At 36.4% G+C, this 18,121-nt stretch overlaps 1 protein-coding gene across 3 annotated transcripts in view; it reads right to left on the bottom strand.

The window, feature by feature from the left end:
• The window catches only part of GKAP1 (G kinase anchoring protein 1), a 91,747-nt gene that overhangs the window by 49,728 nt on the left and 23,898 nt on the right, over positions 1-18,121 (bottom strand). For all 3 annotated transcript variants that reach the window (XM_070375417.1, XM_070375418.1, XM_070375416.1), the window contains 3 exons: positions 14,530-14,607; positions 9,313-9,436; positions 6,454-6,476 (listed from right to left, as the gene is read on the bottom strand). In XM_070375417.1, coding sequence (XP_070231518.1) covers positions 6,454-6,476; positions 9,313-9,436; positions 14,530-14,607 — 225 coding nt within the window. The remainder of the gene's footprint in view (positions 1-6,453; positions 6,477-9,312; positions 9,437-14,529; positions 14,608-18,121) is intronic.

Raw genomic sequence — 18,121 nt, 5'->3', positions numbered from 1 at the left:
CATGTATGGATGTGAGAGTTGGACTGGGAAGAAGGCTGAGCGCCAAAGAATTGATGGTTTTCAACTGTGGTGTTGGAGAAGACTCTTGAGAGTCCCTTGGACTGCAAGGAGATCCAACCAGTCCATTCTGAAGGAGATCAGCCCTGGGATTTCTTTCGAGGGAATGATGCTAAAGCTGAAACTCCAGTACTTTGGCCACCTCATGCGAAGAGTTGACTCACTGGGAAAGATTCTGATGCTGGGAGGGATTGGGGGCAGGAGGAGAAGGGGATGACAGAGGATGAGATGGCTGGATAGTATCACTGACTCGATGGACGTGAGTCTGAGTGAACTCCGGGAGTTGGTGATGGACAGGGAAGCCTGGCGTGCTGCTATTCATGGGGTCGCAAAGAGTCGGACACGACTGAGTGACTGAACTGAACTGAATGTTTATAGTGCCTGTAAATAATACCTTGATAAAGCTATTCTTTAAAATATCATAGCAGCCTCATTCATAACTGTCAAAAAATGGAAACAAACCAAATGTTCACCAACAGGGGAATGAATAAACTCATTGTGACATGTTTACACCACAGAACATAATTCAACAATGGAAAGGAAAAGAACCAGTGATACACAACAACATGGATGAATCCTCAAACATGTTGAGACCACAGAATAACATACTGTATGCTTTATTGTAAATAAAGAGGCAAGACTCATCTATGACAGTAGAAACCACAAAATTGGTTGCCTGTAGGAAGCAGGGTAGGGCACGAGGAATGACAGGGATGGTACAGAAAGGAATTTTTTGATGTAATGAAAATGTTCTTTATCTTGATAGAAATGTAGGTCATATAACTTTACATATGTGTCAAAGCTGCATACTTAAGACTGGTGCATTCTACTGTGTGAAAATTATACTTCAATTAAAAACAAATCTAGTTTCCCACTGAGTACCTGTTTTCTATCTGAAGAACGTATCATTTATAAACTGACAAATACAAATGCACTTGTTGACAATTCGTTTCATATTTCTAAGGGCTCCAAGCCACATTTTAGAAGAACAGCCTCCTGGCTGTAAAGTTTTAAGATACCTTACTATACAGTAATATGCAAACCTCAAAATGCTCCATCTGTATGTTATTTCTCTTTTCCACACTTGAGTGCTCTGAATTTATTCCAAGAAGAAATCTAAATAATGGTGTTCTTTCTATAAGCATAATATTAAAAATTACATTATATATGGGATAAGCCTATCTTTTCTCTCCTAGAATAGACCCTGACAGACTCAAGTTTTGAATCTGACTTGAAATAATTATTTGTTAAACCTTTACTATGCAATTAGCACTATGCTACATATTAGCTACTCTTTTGGAACTCACAATTTACTGAGAAAGATAAAAACTATCACACGATATAATAATAAATGAAATAATTAAGCACTGTTCTGAACATGTCAGAGATGAAAAATACCTGTAAAGCATGACGCCACTTTTTCCTCTTTTATTAATGGCAAACATAATTAACTGATAGTGGTACTTTTCTTGCTGAGCAACGATGCAGTCTCAGAATTCTTCTTAATATTGAGCTCCATGAAGACCCTAACAATGTGCTTGAACTGGCAGAGCAATTAAAACAGGTTTCTCTGCTACAGTGTGATAAAAATACACAGAAGAAGCAGTCCAAAAAGGCTAGAGAAAGTTTTAGTAAGAAGGCAGAACATTCATTCATCAATCAACATTCATGTGTCCATGGGGTCACAAAGAGTCAAGACAAGACTGAGCATATGCATGTGCAGGCAAGCACACACACATACACACAGTATGAAAGGAGTTAGTGCACGCACATGTGCACACACACACACACACACACACTATGAAAGGAGTTAGGACTACCAGAGAAATTAAAGCAGTAAGATATGGTCCCAGATTTCCAAAAAATCAAATTTTAGTCAAGAAGCAAAACAGTGATAAAACAGGATGTTGAGTGCTATCAAGTATACACAGGATGTTTGGGCATCTAAATAAGACCACGATGAGGTAACTTTTCCAGGGAAAAAACTGACTCTTTGGCCAAGTTTCTAAAGCATAGTTAGCCAAATAAAGATGGAGGCGTGTGACATCACCAAGATGGTGACATATGTTGTTCCTGATTTCACACTCTTATAAGAACTAACAACTATTCATAGACAAGACACCACTGAGAAAGATGGAAGGAAAGAATACATGGGAGGCAAGGTAGTATGAGAAAGTATAGCACGTTCCAAAAAACTCTAAATACACTTGCACAGCTTGACACAGTCAATCTTGAAACATGAGGAGGATTTTAATATGTAGTAAGGGAGTGACAATAGTTGAGATACCACTGATTTTATAAATTCTACCATTTAATTATTATTATATGCATGTATTCCTTTAGTAAAAAGTTAAATAACAGCTCTAAATAAATAATGAATCAAGGAAATAATTATTAATAGCTACTAGCCTTAACCCTCAGAGAAGGCAATGGCACCCCACTCCAGTACTCTTGCCTGGAAAATCCCATGGACAGAGGAGCCTGGTAGGCTGCAGTCCACGGGGTCGCTAAGAGTCAGACACGACTGAGCGACTTCACTTTCACTTTCCACTCTCATGCATTGGAGAAGGAAATGGCAACCCGCTCCAGTGTTCTTGCCTGGAGAATCCCAGGGATGGGGGAGCCTGGTGGGCTGCCGTCTATGGGGTCGCACAGAGTCGGACACGACTGAAGCGACTTAGTAGCGGCAGCAGCAGCAGCTGCAGCCTTAACCCTAACTTTATATTGGCTCACAACACTTGAACTCACTCATCAATTTTTAAAATTATCTTTTAAATGTGGAGAAGTCTTAGATTTACAGTAAAGTTTCAGATAATAGAGAATTTCCATACATATCTCTCACCCAGTGTCCCTTGTTGATAACTTCTTACATTATTGTGGTACACTTGTTACAACTAAGGAACCATTATTGGCATATTACTATAATTAGACTTCACACTTTATCTGGATTTCCCTAGAACTAGTTTTCTCTAATGTTCTTTTTCTGTTTCAAGATCCCATCCAGGATACATTACATTTAGTTATCCTGTCTCCTTAGCCTTCTCTGAGCATGACATTTTCTCACACTTTGTTTTTGATGACCTTTATATTTTCAAGTCATATAGGTACAATGGTCAGTTATTATGTTGCATGGTCCTGGATATTCATTTGTTTGATTTTTCTCAAAACTAGACATGTGTTTTAGGGGAAAAAAACACAGAGGATTAGGCCATTCTCATCACATCAAGGATACATACTACCAACATGATTTAACACTAATATTAACATTTATCACCTGGCAAGGCTGTGTCTGCCAGGTTTCTCCAGTGTAGTTACTTTGCCTCCCTTTCTATAGTCTACCTTTGGAAGCAAGTTATTAAATACATCCCACACTCAAGGGAAGTGGAGAGAGTTAAACAAAAGCAGATGTTTTCCTGCAATACTCTTGCATTTTCTATGATCCAATGGATGTTGGCAATTTGGTCTCTGGTTCCTCTGCATTTTCTAAAACCAACTTGAAGATCTGGAAGTTCTCGGTTCACGTACTGTTGAAGCCTGGCTTGGAGAATTTTGAGCATTACTTTGCTAGTGTGTGAGATGAGTGCAATTGTGCAGTAGTTTGAACATTCTTTGACACTGCCTTTCTTTGGGACTGGAATGAACACTGACCTTTTCCTGTGGTCCTGTGGCCACTGCTGGGTTTTCCGAATTTGCTGGCATATTGAATGCAGCACTTTCATAGCATCATCTTTTAGGATTTGAGATAGTTCAGCTGGAATTCCATCACCTCCATTAGCTTTGTTCGTTGTGATGCTTCCTAAGGCCCACTTGACTTTACATTCCAGAATGTCTGGCTCTAGCTGAGTGATCACACCATCGTGGTTATCTGGGTCATGAAGATCTTTTTTGTATAGTTCTTCTGTGTATTCTTGCTACCTCTTCTTAATATCTTCTGTTTCTGTTAGGTCCATGCCATTTCTGTCCTTTATTGTGCCCATCGTTGCATGAAATGTTCCCTTGGTATCTCCAATTTTTTTGAAGAGATCTCTTAGTCTTTCCCATTCTTCTGCTGTCCTCTTACTTCTTTGCACTGATCACTGAGGAAGGCTTTCTTATCTCTCCTTGCTCTTCTTTGGAACTGTACATTCAAATGGGAATATCTTTCCTTTTCTCCTTGGGTTTAGCTTCTCTTCTTTTCTCAGCTATTTGAAAGGCCTCCTCAGACAACGATTTTGCCTTTTTGCATTTCTTTTTCTCAGGGATGGTCTTGATCACTGCCTTCTGTTCAATGTCACGAACTTCCATCCATAGTTCTTCAGGCACTCTATGAAATCTAATCCCTTGAATCTATTTGTCACTTTCACTTTATATTCATAATGGATTTGATTTGGGTCATACCTGAATGGTCTAGTGGTTTTCTCTACTTTTTCTTCAATTTAAGAATTTCCCTATTTTCTTCAATTTCTTCCGTTTAAGTATCCAAGTCCCCATAAAATTAGTAATACATTCAATAGTAGCAGAATGTAACTTTGGTATATTTTTAATACATATCATAGAATAATGTGATACATATTTTTGTGACCAATTTCTTAAAATATTTATGTAGGAAATAAATTATAATTAGACTGCATTTACAAATGTTTACAACATTTTAATCAAGATTACTCACAGTGAATTTTATTACATATCAAATTATTTTAAAATAGATAAATACAGCCCTAAAACTATAATGAAACACAAAACATATGTTATGTCACATGTTTGTTTAAATAAAACTTGGGTTAAATATATTAAATAAATCATGTCAGTCTTTTTTTTTTCCTTTCATGTCAGTGAAGAAAAAAAAAGTAAGCATAAATAGCTCTTAAAAATTATCTTTCCCTCCACTAACAGTTGCCAGTACTATCTGAAGAATATGTGTATCTGCTTTATCATTTGCATAAAACTACCCTCCCAATAAATCAATGGATTAAAAAAAAATGAAATCAGTCCAAAAGTACACATCTTCCACTTTCAAACACATAATTAATGTGTGTGTTAGTCACTCAGTCATGTTGACCCTTTCTGATCCCATGGACTGTAGCCCACTGTTCATGGAATTCTCCAAGCAGGAATTCTGGAGTGGGTAGCCATTCCCTTCTTCAGGGTATCTTCTAATATATAATATTCAGTCTATATTTGCAGGCATTTAAATTTTAATCTAAAAACAGTGATAGTGGCTTGTGCTGCTACTGCTGCTGCTAAGTCGCTTCAGTCGTGTCCGACTCTGTGTGACCCCATAGATGGCAGCCTACCAGGCTCCCCATCCCTGGGATTCTCCAGGCAAGAACACTGGAGTGGGTTGCCATTTCCTTCTCCAATGCATGAAAGTGAAAAGTGAAAGTGAAGTCGCGCAGTCATGTCCAACTCTTCGAGACCCCATGGACTGCAGCCTACCAGGCTCCTCTGTCCATGGGATTCTCCAGGAAGAGTACTGGAGTGGGGTGCGATTGCTTTGTCCGATAGTGGCTTGTAAATAACTTTAAAAGAATTTCAATCATCTGTTTTAACAATAAATGAGTTTTGTGTTTGTGTGCACAGCTGAGGACTATATTACTAATATAGTTACAGAGTTATATAGATGTCGTTTTCTTAGAAAGGATTTCATTTCCCTGACCTGTCAAGAAAACATCTGCAACAACAAAAATAGTCAAAACTCTGCATGTATTCTACAGTGAAATCAAGGAACACCTGACTATTAAAAAAATCAATTAATGGAATTACTAACAAGAAAATATACAGGACACAAAATAATGAAACCTTAGATTATTACCTAAAGAAGCCAAAGAACTCTTAACATTTTATTAGTACCTTCCTCAATATTACAAGGTATTTTATAAAAGTATCTGCCAATGCTAAAAGGTTTATAGAGACTGTATTAGTCTTAACAGAAAAAAGTAACCAATAACACTAGAAAAGTATGTGTAGGTTGCACTACCCTCTAATGGCAAATGATAAGAGAAATATATGACCAGGTTAATCTTATCCACAGGTATAAACAGTAAAATCACAGCTTACCTCACAATCTCTATAATTCCAAAATATCCTGAGTCATGGTTTCACCATTTTTTTTAATAAAGTTTGAAGTATTATACTACTTTTCCCTAAAATTTTAAGCTTACATGTGGTAACATTCAAACAGTAATTAGGTTGCTAAAGTCAAATGATACTGTATTTCATGCAAATAGTATTTTTATTCTACTGTACTGTACTTTATATCATTTAAATTGCAAGCAAAGGATTGAGTTTAGTTATTCATGACAAACGTGAGCTATCCTTTAAATGGCTATATCTCAAAAAAAACTTATAAACACTAAAGTACTACTCTTAAAACCAACAAATGTCTTCTAGAATAAAGATGGTTACAACAACACTTACCTCAGTCTTTTTACTAATGTGATCTGTAAACAAACAAAAAAAAATGGTGAGACTTCGTTGAAGGACATTAACATGTAAAATATTTCAATATGTACAAAATATTTAAACTAAGTTATTGAAAAGAATTTCAAAATTCTAAGAGTTACACCAGGCTTCTCTGGTGGCTCAGCAGTAAAGAATCTGCCTACATCCCTGAATCAAGAAGATCCCCTTGAGAAGGAGATGGCAACTCACTCCAATATTCTTGCCTAGGAAATTCCATGGACAGAGAAGCCTGGTGGGCTACAAAAGAGTTGGATATAACTCAGCAACTGAACAACAACAATAAGAGTTACAGAAGTCATTTGGGGGTTGTCTGGGACTCACATCAGATTTATTTTTCTAGGGATAAGATGTTAAAATTTACCATATAATTACTAATTTGCTCAGCTTAAGGACTCATATCCCACTAAATGCCACCCATACCAAGGGGTATTATTAAATTCTAAACATTTGAATGTCATATATTTTAGATTTGTTGTTTCACATAATTTTTTTGGAGGGGGGAGCACTTGAAGGGAGGTAAACATGTCTAAAATCAAATCACAGGGTACTGTTAGTGTAAAGATTGTACAGACCACTGCCTTTGTGGGATAAAAGGTAGAATAGTAATTTGTGTCCTGTAAAACTATTAGCTAGGTTTCTTAAAATTTAAAACTACATATTATAGTGGTATGATAATATTGTGAAAAAAATCCTAAAAATTAATGTACATTTATGTTGACATAGCTATATCGAAATTAAACAATTAAACCACTGACTTAGTAACAACACAGTATTTCTGGGAAATGATTACAAGGAAGACACTGGGAATCCACATAGACAAAAGGTTGAAACTAATAGGTAGCAAGTGTTTTTATTTAAACTGGAGATGATCAAGGTATCTAATATTTAACAATGCTTCCCAGGCACAGTAGAAACTTTCCATTCTCAAGGACTAAAAATAATTTAACAGCATAGTTTCTTATGAGAAATCTATTTGCAAACCTAAAAGCTGGGTCCAATTCTCTAAAGTATCCACTGATCAGAATAGAGTCCATAAACCCAGTAAATGTTAAAATCGTGTTTGAGGTCAAACTACCAAATCCTGATAGGCTACTCAGTCATTCTTCTTGCATGTTCTACTTGGTATTCAACGTGAAGCCAGAAACCCAGGCAAGAACCATGATTGTGTTTATCATGTTTTGAAATAGCTGTGCAGCCTGCCTTTAACAATAGCATACTAATGTCATTCTCAACTCGTCTAATAAATTTACATAATATTTCAACATATGATAAATAAATTAAAGTTTTAAAAAACATTCTTTTCATATCTTTGCCTAGTTTATAATGACATAACTCTTATATAAAATCATTCTTACTAAAATTGGAAATTTAACATGTATCTGTTGTTTTAACCCCAAAACAAAGTGACTTAATCAGAAAAGTCAGCTATAGGAAAAACTTTCCTCATCCTTAAATGTATACAATGCAATCCTCTAAATTTATTCCTAACTTCACAGACTAGAAGGATATCCAACCTAAAGGAGATCAGTCCTGGGTATTCACTGGAGGGACTGATGTTGAAGCTGAAACTCCAATACTTTGGCCACCTCATGCGAAGAGCTGACTCATTTGAAAAGACCCTGATGCTGGCAAAGATTGAGGGCAGAAGGAGAAGGGGATGACAAGAGGATCAGATGGTTGGATGGCATCATTGACTCGATGGACATGGGTTTGGGTGTATTCCGGGAGTTGGTGATGCACAGGGAGGCCTGGTGTGCTGCGGTTCATGGGGTTGCAAAGAGTTGGACACGACTGAGTGACTGAACTGAACTCACAGACAGGCTTGTTTCTAAAAACAGTAAAGTTTTTTTTTAATATATTACTGTTATGGTCTTACTAATCCTCATTGACGGTTTCCCTGGTGGCTTAGATGGTAAAGAATCTGCCTCTAATGCAGGAGATCTGGGTTCGATCCCCAGGTTGGGAAGATCCCTTGGAGAAGGGAACAGCAACCCACTCCAGTATTCTCTGCCTGCAGAATTCCATGGACAGAGGAGCCTGGTGGGCTACAGTCCACGGGGTGACCAATGCATTAAGTTTAAATTCATACGAGTTAAACTGACTTCAAGATCAATGAACAAACAGCTGTTCATTTGGTCAGCAACTACTCTTATTTTCCTTTGAATATAATTCCCTGCAATACAGTTGGACCTTGCTGTTTATCTGTTCAGCAACTGTTTTGACTGGTATAAGCATGGCTTGTTGTTATTTAGTTGTTAAGTCGTGTCTAACTCTTTTGCAACCCCATGGACTGTAGCTTACCAGGCTCTTCTGTCCATGGGATTCTCTAGGCAAGATTACAGGAGTGGGTTACCATTTCCTTCTCCAGGGGATCTTTCCAACCCAGGGATCAAACCCATGTTTCCTATGTCTCCTGCACTGGCAGGCAGATTCTCTTCCACTGCGCCACCTGGGAAGCCCCCTATTTCTGGTCTAGTGTAAGTCAAATTACTTTATGTGTAAGGACAATAACATGTTTCAAGATGACTCAAAACTACAAATATCAATTTTTATTTTCAGTGAATTGTAGAAAAGGGGCAAATTCAGAAATACAGAAAGATAAATTCTTACTGAAATTTTATGAGATTTTAATGACTGCGTTTAAATCACTTTAACCCCCAAATAGTTTATTTCCAAGCAGGTTTACATGTTTTACATTCTAAGTAACATATTAATGAAACAATCTTATTTTAAAAATTAGAAAGGTACTTAAACTTAAGTATACAAAGACTCAGAATAGTTTCTCTGGCTTAATAGATTTTGTACATATATTACCTTCAGACTGAAACTCTTTTAGTGATATTGTGAGAGGTTTGTCTTTTCCCTGATGAGTCTTTCTTTTGTCTTTTTTATTCATAACCTTTGACTGAGTCGATGCATTTTCAGCATTTTCATATTCCTAAAAAAAATTACCAACAATAATTAAGCTTGGTTTACACTAGTAAAATCAATTCACCAATATGGAATATGTTTCTTAAAGTTATATTTTTAAAGATAAGAGGCAAATAAAAAAATCAAAACAGAGGCTAGCCAAACTGTATAAAAAGTTACCTGTTTACAGATATACTTAATCTTTTGACTATTACACACTAAAATAAAAATTAAAAGCTATACCTTGATCTATTGAGTTGCTCATCCTCTTCATTTCAGGACCAAAGTTAACACAATAATCTAGGGTCAATTTCCTTTTGCAAGCAAACTGAAATCTGGCTTCTGCTAGTCTCTGACACTAAAATTAAAGTCAGCCTCCTGGTGGCTCAGATGGTAAAGAATCTGCCTGCAATGCGGGAGACTCAGGTTTGATCTCTGGATTGGGAAGATTCCCTGGAGAAGGGAATGGCAATCCACTCCAGTATTCTTGCCTGGAGAATTCTATGGACAGAGGCTACAGTCCACGGGGTGGCAGAGTCAGACACAACTGACCAACTCACACTTTCAGTTTTCTTTTTCAAAGCCAAAGACTTTTTTTTTTAAGCATCTCTTGGTTTTTTCAATACACTTCTGACTATGCTTATTTCTCCTTCACTGGTTTCTCTTTTCCCAACTATGTTCTTTAAAATGCAGGTGCTGCAACAAAGGAAACTACTAGCAAGGTGAAAAGACAGCCTTCAGAATGGGAGAAAATAATAGCAAATGAAGCAACTGACAACTAATCTCAAAAATATACAAGCAACTCCTACAGCTCAACTCCAGAAAAATAAATGACCCAATCAAAAAATGGGCCAAAGAACTAAATAGACATTTCTCCAAAGAAGACATACAGATGGCTAACAAACACATGAAAAGATGCTCAACATCACTCATTATCAGAGAAATGCAAATCAAAACCACTATGAGGTACCATTTCCCGCCAGTCAGAATGGCTGTGATCCAAAAGTCTATAAGCAATAAATGCTGGAGAGGGTGTGGAGAAAAGGGAACCCTCTTACACTGTTGGTGGGAATGCAAACTAGTACAGCCACTATGGAGAACAGTGTGGAGATTCCTTAAAAAACTGGAAATAGAACTGCCTTATGATCCAGCAATCCCACTGCTGGGCATACACACTGAGGAAACCAGAAGGGAAAGAGACACGTGTCCCCCAGTGTTCATCACAGCACTGTTTATAATAGCCAGGACATGGAAGCAACCTAGATGTCCATCAGCAGACGAATGGATAAGAAAGCTATGGTACATATACACAATGGAGTATTACTCAGCCATTAAAAAGAAAACATTTGAATCAGTTCTAATGAGGTGGATGAAACTGGAGCCTATTATACAGAGTGAAGTAAGCCAGAAAGAAAAACACCAATATAGTATACTAACGCATATATATGGAATTTAGAAAGATGGTAACAATAACCCTGTATATGAGACAGCAAAGAGACACTGATATATAGAACAGCCTTATGGACTCTGTGGGAGACAGAGAGGGTGGGAAGATTTGGGAGAATGGCATTGAAACATGTAAAATATCATGTATGAAACGAGTCGCCAGTCCAGGTTCGATGCACAATGCTGGATGCTTGGGGCTAGTGCACTGGGACGACCCAGAGGGAGGGTATGGGGAGGGAGGAGGGAGGAGGGTTCAGGATGGGGAACACATGTATACCTGTGGTGGATTCATTTCATTATTTGGCAAAACCAATACAATATTGTAAAGTTTAAAAATAAAATAAAATTTTGAAAAATAAAATAAAATGCAGGTGCTGTTCACCATTATTCCATCCTTAACCTATCTTCATATCCTTTATACCTGTTGTTCCTCAAAATTTAAAGCTCTACCTGATGACTTGTGTACGTACAGACAACTCACATGGAATGTTCAATAAACATCTGCAAACTAAGCGTGTTGAACTCCTAGTGAGTACCTTATTTAGTATCACCATCATTACACTGTCTAGGCTAGAAACCTCAGTGATCTTTGCCTATTCTTCCTTTATATTTTATATGCAAATTAGTTACTAGGTCTTGTTGAGTTTATCTCCTAAAAAGCTCTTAAATCTATTCTCATTTATTCATCCCCAGCAGGGGAGTTCAGTTCAGTTCAGTTGCTCAGTCATGTCTGACTCATTACAACTCCATGGACTTCATACTTTGTCATTTCCCTTGCCTTCTTTAACTTGACATTACAATACTCTCTAGTTTTAGCCCCACCACTCATCTTCTACACTGTTATAGCATGAGTTTCTAAAATGAAAACCTGAAATCTAAAAGTTACAAATATTCAACAGCTCTCTCCCAACAAGTGTATGAAAGTCAATCTCCTAAGTCTGCACACAATATTTATAGTCTATTCTGGAGGCAGTATCTCCAGCAACTCTAGGTACTAAATTACAGTTTTTCAAAATGCTACTCTTTCACATGTATACATACAAGACATAAACTCACCTCTCCTTTCTTGAGAATGCCTTTCTCTTGCCTACGGATGAACTTTTAATACATCAAGTAAGACTCCTCTTTAAGAACCTTTTCCTAAGATATCCTGCCATCCTAAGATATCCTGTCACAACATGGATAGACCTTGATAACATTATGCTCAGTGAAATAAGTTAGAGAAAGAGAAGTACTGAATGATATCACTTATATAAGGAATCTTTTTTAAAAGAAAAAAGTCAAACCTATTAAAAAAGAGTAAAAGTAGTTACCAGGGGATGGTAAGATGAGACCAACGCTGTTTAAGTATACAAACTTATAATGAGTAATAAATAAACCACAGAGATCCAATGCACAGTATAATGAATAAAAATCAATAATACTAAATACTATAACACTATCATATGATAAATATCACTTCACTGGCAATCATACTACAATATACAAATATATCAAACTAACACACTATACATCTTATATTTACATACTGTTAACACTTCAGATTTATCAAACAAAAAAAGAATCCCTTCCTGAAATCCACCCCCATCAAAAGCACAGAAAATTCTATCTTACTGAATGCCCACTGCAATGAAAACATAACTATACACTACAATTATATGTGTGTCTCTCACTTCACTCCTTCTACTAAATTCAATAGCTTGGACCATGTCTCTATCTTTGTACTGCATGCCTAGCAATTTTTGACTATTCAAAAAAATATTTGGTGAGTGAGTGACAGGATAGAAAATGCCATCCCACACTTTAGCTATTATGAAAACCTTTAGGCTAAAACAATCATATTTATTTTTTCGGAATATTGACTGAATATCTACATCACTGTAATTACATCAAACTAGCCATTGCATGGGGCTTCCCTCGTGGCTCAGCAGTAAAGAATGTGCCAGCAATGCAGGAGACCCGGGTTTGATCCCTGGGTCAGGAAGATCCCCTGGAGGAAGGTATGGCAACCCACTCCAGTATTCTTTCCTAGAGAATCTCATGGACAGAGAAGCCTGTCCACAGGCTGTAGTCCATAGGGCAGCACAGAGTTGGACACAACTGAAGTAACTAAGTAGCAGCAGCAGCAGTCATCACCTAGAAAAGGAGTTTGACCATCTCTGAGAATCATTATAGTCTGATAAAACCTGCGCTTTTAGGTACCAGGCCTATTGCTAAGTCGCTTCAGTCGTGTCCAACTCTGTGTGACCCCATAGACGGCAGCCCACCAGGCTCCCCTGTCCCTGGGATTCTCCAGGCAAGAACACTGGAGTGGGTTGCCATTTGCTTCTCCAATGCATGAAAGTGAAAGGGGAAAGTGAAGTCGCTCAGTTGTGTCTGAACCTCAGCGACCCCATGGACTGCAGCCTACCAGGCTCCTCCGTCAATGGGATTTTCCAGGCAAGAGTACTGGAGTGAGGTGCCATTGCTTCTCCGACCAGGCCTATGACTGCATCAAAAACCTGGCTGGGAGCATATTTTACCAATATCATCTACTCTACTCCTCCTCTATAGGTATGGCTATTGCTTTTAGCTTTAGAATGTAGATATATATTTAACAACAAATCGTCACTGTATGGTAATACTCTATTTGATAAATTTTATCTTCGAACCGAGCAAGTCAGGAGGATTTTTCCAGTGTAATCTGAAAGGTCATTTAAATGATTAAATCATAGTAAAGCTAGCTGAATCCACTTTTGTAATTGCCAGCTTTGTGTCTAAATGAACAAATAACAGTAAGGATTACAGTTATCCTTGATTATTCCAGATAATACAAATAGGGACATGAAAAATGAAACTAACACATACAGTGTACCAAGTCCAGTCTAATAGCAACTTTCATCCTCTTCCCTTGAGCTACAAATAAATGGCAAAATCATCTACTGTAAATGTTCACTCCTCTACACCCTTCATGTTGAGTGAAGGAGTTAGTGTACAGTGATATAGTCTAAAGGCCCGTAAGCCCAAAGGCCCGTAAGCCCAAAGGCCATTTGTGATCAACCACTAAGTAACCACAAGTTGAGTAAATTTTACAGACCAAAAAAAAATTACCAATGTATGCAAAAGACTAAAATGTTAAACAATATGGAGATAATATAAATGCTCAATTTAAATATATAAAATAGAAACAAATGCTACTTTTTTATAGTTATAAGCTATATAATGCATTTCAACACATAGCCCTATATCAAAGCTTAGTGATAAATGCTAAATTCACAAGGTCGAATTATCAGAAACGTCCTCTCATTTACTTTAACTACAATGTATCTTCAGTAGAGGGTGTTTTAATGGATGCCCCTGTACACAGAGTTACTCAAATTTTTAAATCTTAACTATTTTCTATGTTCATTTAAAATAAGATAAAATAAATCATCTGCTATTCATTTCCTCTCTCCCTTTCATCGTGGGTGGAGAAATTTCTTAACTAAACATTCCAAATCACCAGACAAAGCTTAGTCCACATGTTTGTGGTATCTCTCAAAACTTGAGAATCTCATAAAAACTTTATGTTAATACTTTGATACAAGGATGGATTTTTACGACAGAGTTTAAAGGAGAACTTTTATACAAAATTTAGGAAGGCTGGTTCAAACTTTCGATGACTTAAAATATCTACATCAATAAATGTGTAAATACCTTTTTGTGTTCTTCATATTCTAATTTACTCAGCAACAATGCCTTCTCAAGATCTGCTTCAAACATTTCAGATGTCAGCTAAAAGTAAAAAGTTTCACAATAAACAGATATAGCATTATATGACACCAGCGAAATAACCATGATAATATATACAGAATAAGAAAAAAAATACTTTAAAAAACAGTTGGGTTCTCCAAAGTTATCTATCCATACCAAAGTAGAGAACTCCATGTTTTATAGATGATACCAAAGCAAAAACTTACAATTTTGATATTTTTACTTCCTCGTTGTCAATTATCTGTTGTGTAACACAATCTTTTTACTCTAATAAAAAAAATCTTACAAAGAAATTGACACTATAACAGATGTCAAAGATGGTATCTAGTTTTGGAGGCACAAAATATAATGTTACTAAAAACAAATAAGAATACTAAAAACTCAATAAGCATTATAAAACATACCATGTCCTTAATATAGCCTAATTTGCAGGTACAGAACCTTTAAATAAGGTGACCAATTGTTTTGGCATATGCCTTATGTTACAGTAAAATTACAGTGCATCTTTTTATTGTTTTCTTTTTATTCCTTTTGTATGACTGGTCTACCTTTAAAGTCATCTAATACTACTGTAGTAAAATGATTCTTTGTGATCTGTATCTTTTGGTTCCTCTCCCTCACCACTCAGTCTCACCTTAACCTCTGACAATTCAGCTCCTGCCACCTCCAATCAAATTAGTCTTTAAGACTTACTTTTCCTATTTCCTAACTGCCCAACAGAATTGGTACCGTATCTGATTGAGACTTTGGGTTGTCTACCTTTGGAGGTAAGGTATGTCTGCAGCTAAATATAGGATAGTTGCAATAGGACAACAGTAAACTATCCTGGATTTGTTTACATGTATGTGTCAACTTATTCATACCATATAAAAACATACCTTCAATGGGCATTGCTTTTAATCTGTCCACAATACCTTCCTTTATTCCTCTGAATAACAACACTTCAATCCAGTGTCCTAGGATTCTGGCAAGACAGTCACCACCTGATTCTTTACACCACTCGCTAGCATATCCACAAACACCCCAGCTGCCATTGCAACCACCAACAGGAAGGGAGCAAAGGACCCAGCTATTTTTTGTTCTCTTGGGAATTAAATTTTGAGAACAAACACAAAGTAAGTAGGGTTCAATCAGCTGATTATAGCCTCTAAAAGTGAGTATACTAGCTCTACTAGTTCATGCCTAAGAGCACCCCAGAATTTCTTAGTTTTCCTCATTCCCAAGGTCTCATTGTTTAGTTTTTAATTCAAATCTGTTAATTAGTATCATTTACCAAATTATTTTTTGCCCAAGTTACTCAGAATTGTTTCTGCTGCTTAACAATTTTAAAAAACTGAACTAAAACAGAAATAAGTTTCTAAAAGCAGTAATCTGTTTCAAAGGGATACCTTGAAAATTAGAAAAATGTTAACACTGGACATCAGGACCTGATAAATCATTTATTTCTAATCAATGTTATCCCTTTGAAAGTATCTCATCCAACCCTATACTGAGATAATAAAAAGAGGGGAAAAACTAGGTTTATCACAAAAAAATTAATCTAACTCAGAGAAAAATACAATTAGAACTGAAATTGTAAATAAGGGCATACAGAAATTCTCGTTAATTCCCAAGTGAATTGTACATACTTTTTCTAAGGAATAACTGAAAGAACTGAAGAATTACTTCAATCCAAATGAATAATGATCAGGAAAAAGTAATCTTTCTTAAAGGTTAACTTTTTATACTTTATTATATAAATGTGTATTTAAAGTTAAAAGGTAAAAACAAATTGGATTCATGTTGTTGTTGTAGTTGTCCAGTCACTAAGCCATGTCCAACTCATTGTGACCCCATGAATTGCAGGATGCCAGGCTTCCTTGTTCTTCACCATCTCCCAGAGTTTGTTCAAACTCATATTCATTGAGTTGGTGATGCCATCCAACTATCTAATTCTGTTGCCCTCTTCTGCCTTCAGTCTTTCCCAGCATCAGAGTCTTTTCCAATGCAGTTGGCTCTTCACATCAGCGGCCAAATTATTGGAGTTTCATCAGCTTCAGTATCAGTCCTTCAGTGACTATTCAGGGTTGATTACCTTTAAGATTGACTGGTTTGATCTCTGTGCTGTCCTAGGGATTCTCAAAAGCGTCTTCTACAGAACTACAGTTCGAAAGCATCAAATCTTAGGCACTCGGCCTTCTTTATGATCCAACTCTCACACCCTTACGTGACTACTAGAAAACCATAGCTTTGATTATGCAGACCTTTGTTGGCAAAGTGATATCTCTGCTTTTTAATACGCTGTCTAGGTTTGTCTAGGCTTTTCTTCCAAGGAGCAAGTATAGTTTCATTCCATGGCTGCAGTCACCATCGGCAGTGATTTTGGACCTCAAGAAAATAAAACCTGTCACTGTTTCCATTTTTCCCCCTTCTATTTGTCATGAAGTGATGGGACTGTATGCTATGATCTTAGTTTTTTGAATGTTGAGTTTCAAGCCAGATTTTTCACTCTCCTCTTTCACCTTCATCAAGAGGCTCTTTAGTTCCTCTTCACTTTCTGCCATTAGAGCGGTATCATCTGCATTATCTGAAGTTGCTTATTTTTCTCCCAGCAATCTTACTTCCATGTTAATGACATGGATTCATGTTAGTATCACACAAAAAAAGGAAATTTATATCAATCTTTCCACCAAAACACAAAGCAAACAGAGTACAAAATATTTCAATATAATTAGAGCATAGCAAAGTAACCCCATAGAAAAAGTAACAAAACTACTTAAATTTATTCTGAGCAAAGTTGTTTCAATTTACCACCATGCTATTAACCCATATTAATGACATTTAAAATTTACAGAAAAGGCATTTAAGATTATTTCCAATATGTCACATATTCTGACTAATATTCCAAAAACAAATCCCTGGGCAAGAGAAGAGGTGATGAAGGTGGGAGTCTTGCAAGATGTCATTATTCTTTTTCATATTATCTCATATAACTTAAGTATATAGGTAGCTGATTCTAAGAGCATGATAAAAATGAATGAAGTGGACCTTTTAAAAGTAAAAAATATGGCTCTCCCCAACATTTGATTCTAAACATAGCAGTTTAGAGCTTACATTTACCTTTTAATTATTAACAAAAACTAGTATACAAGGAAATACAATTAGGATAAAATGATTTAAATTTCAGTTTAGCTTTATTAAAACTACAAAAAACTTATAAAACGTCACTATATGATCAATCAGTTTATAAGGATTCATAGAGAACCTTCTATGTGCTTTGCCTGTAGGCCTTAAAGAAGAAGCATAAATTTGGCTTTTGCCCTCAAAGCATTTCTACCCCAGTTGGGAACAGAAAACTTATGCACATGACACAGAGAGAACAGAATGAGACATTAAAAGTGCTACAAAAGTTGAGGGGAAAAAGGTAAACAAGAACAAAGAAGCATACACAAAAGAAACTATTAAGTTGGTCCTTAAAGGATAGATATCATTTGGATAGGTAGAAAAGGAATGAAAGTATTTTAGGAGGAAAGAGTCATATGAACAAAAGTATGAT

This window comes from Bos mutus, chromosome 8, assembly GCF_027580195.1.
Source record: "Bos mutus isolate GX-2022 chromosome 8, NWIPB_WYAK_1.1, whole genome shotgun sequence".
NCBI classification, from domain to species: Eukaryota; Metazoa; Chordata; class Mammalia; order Artiodactyla; family Bovidae; genus Bos; species Bos mutus.
Note: the sequence above shows the minus strand (reverse complement) of the source record. Positions and strands in the feature narration are given on the sequence as shown.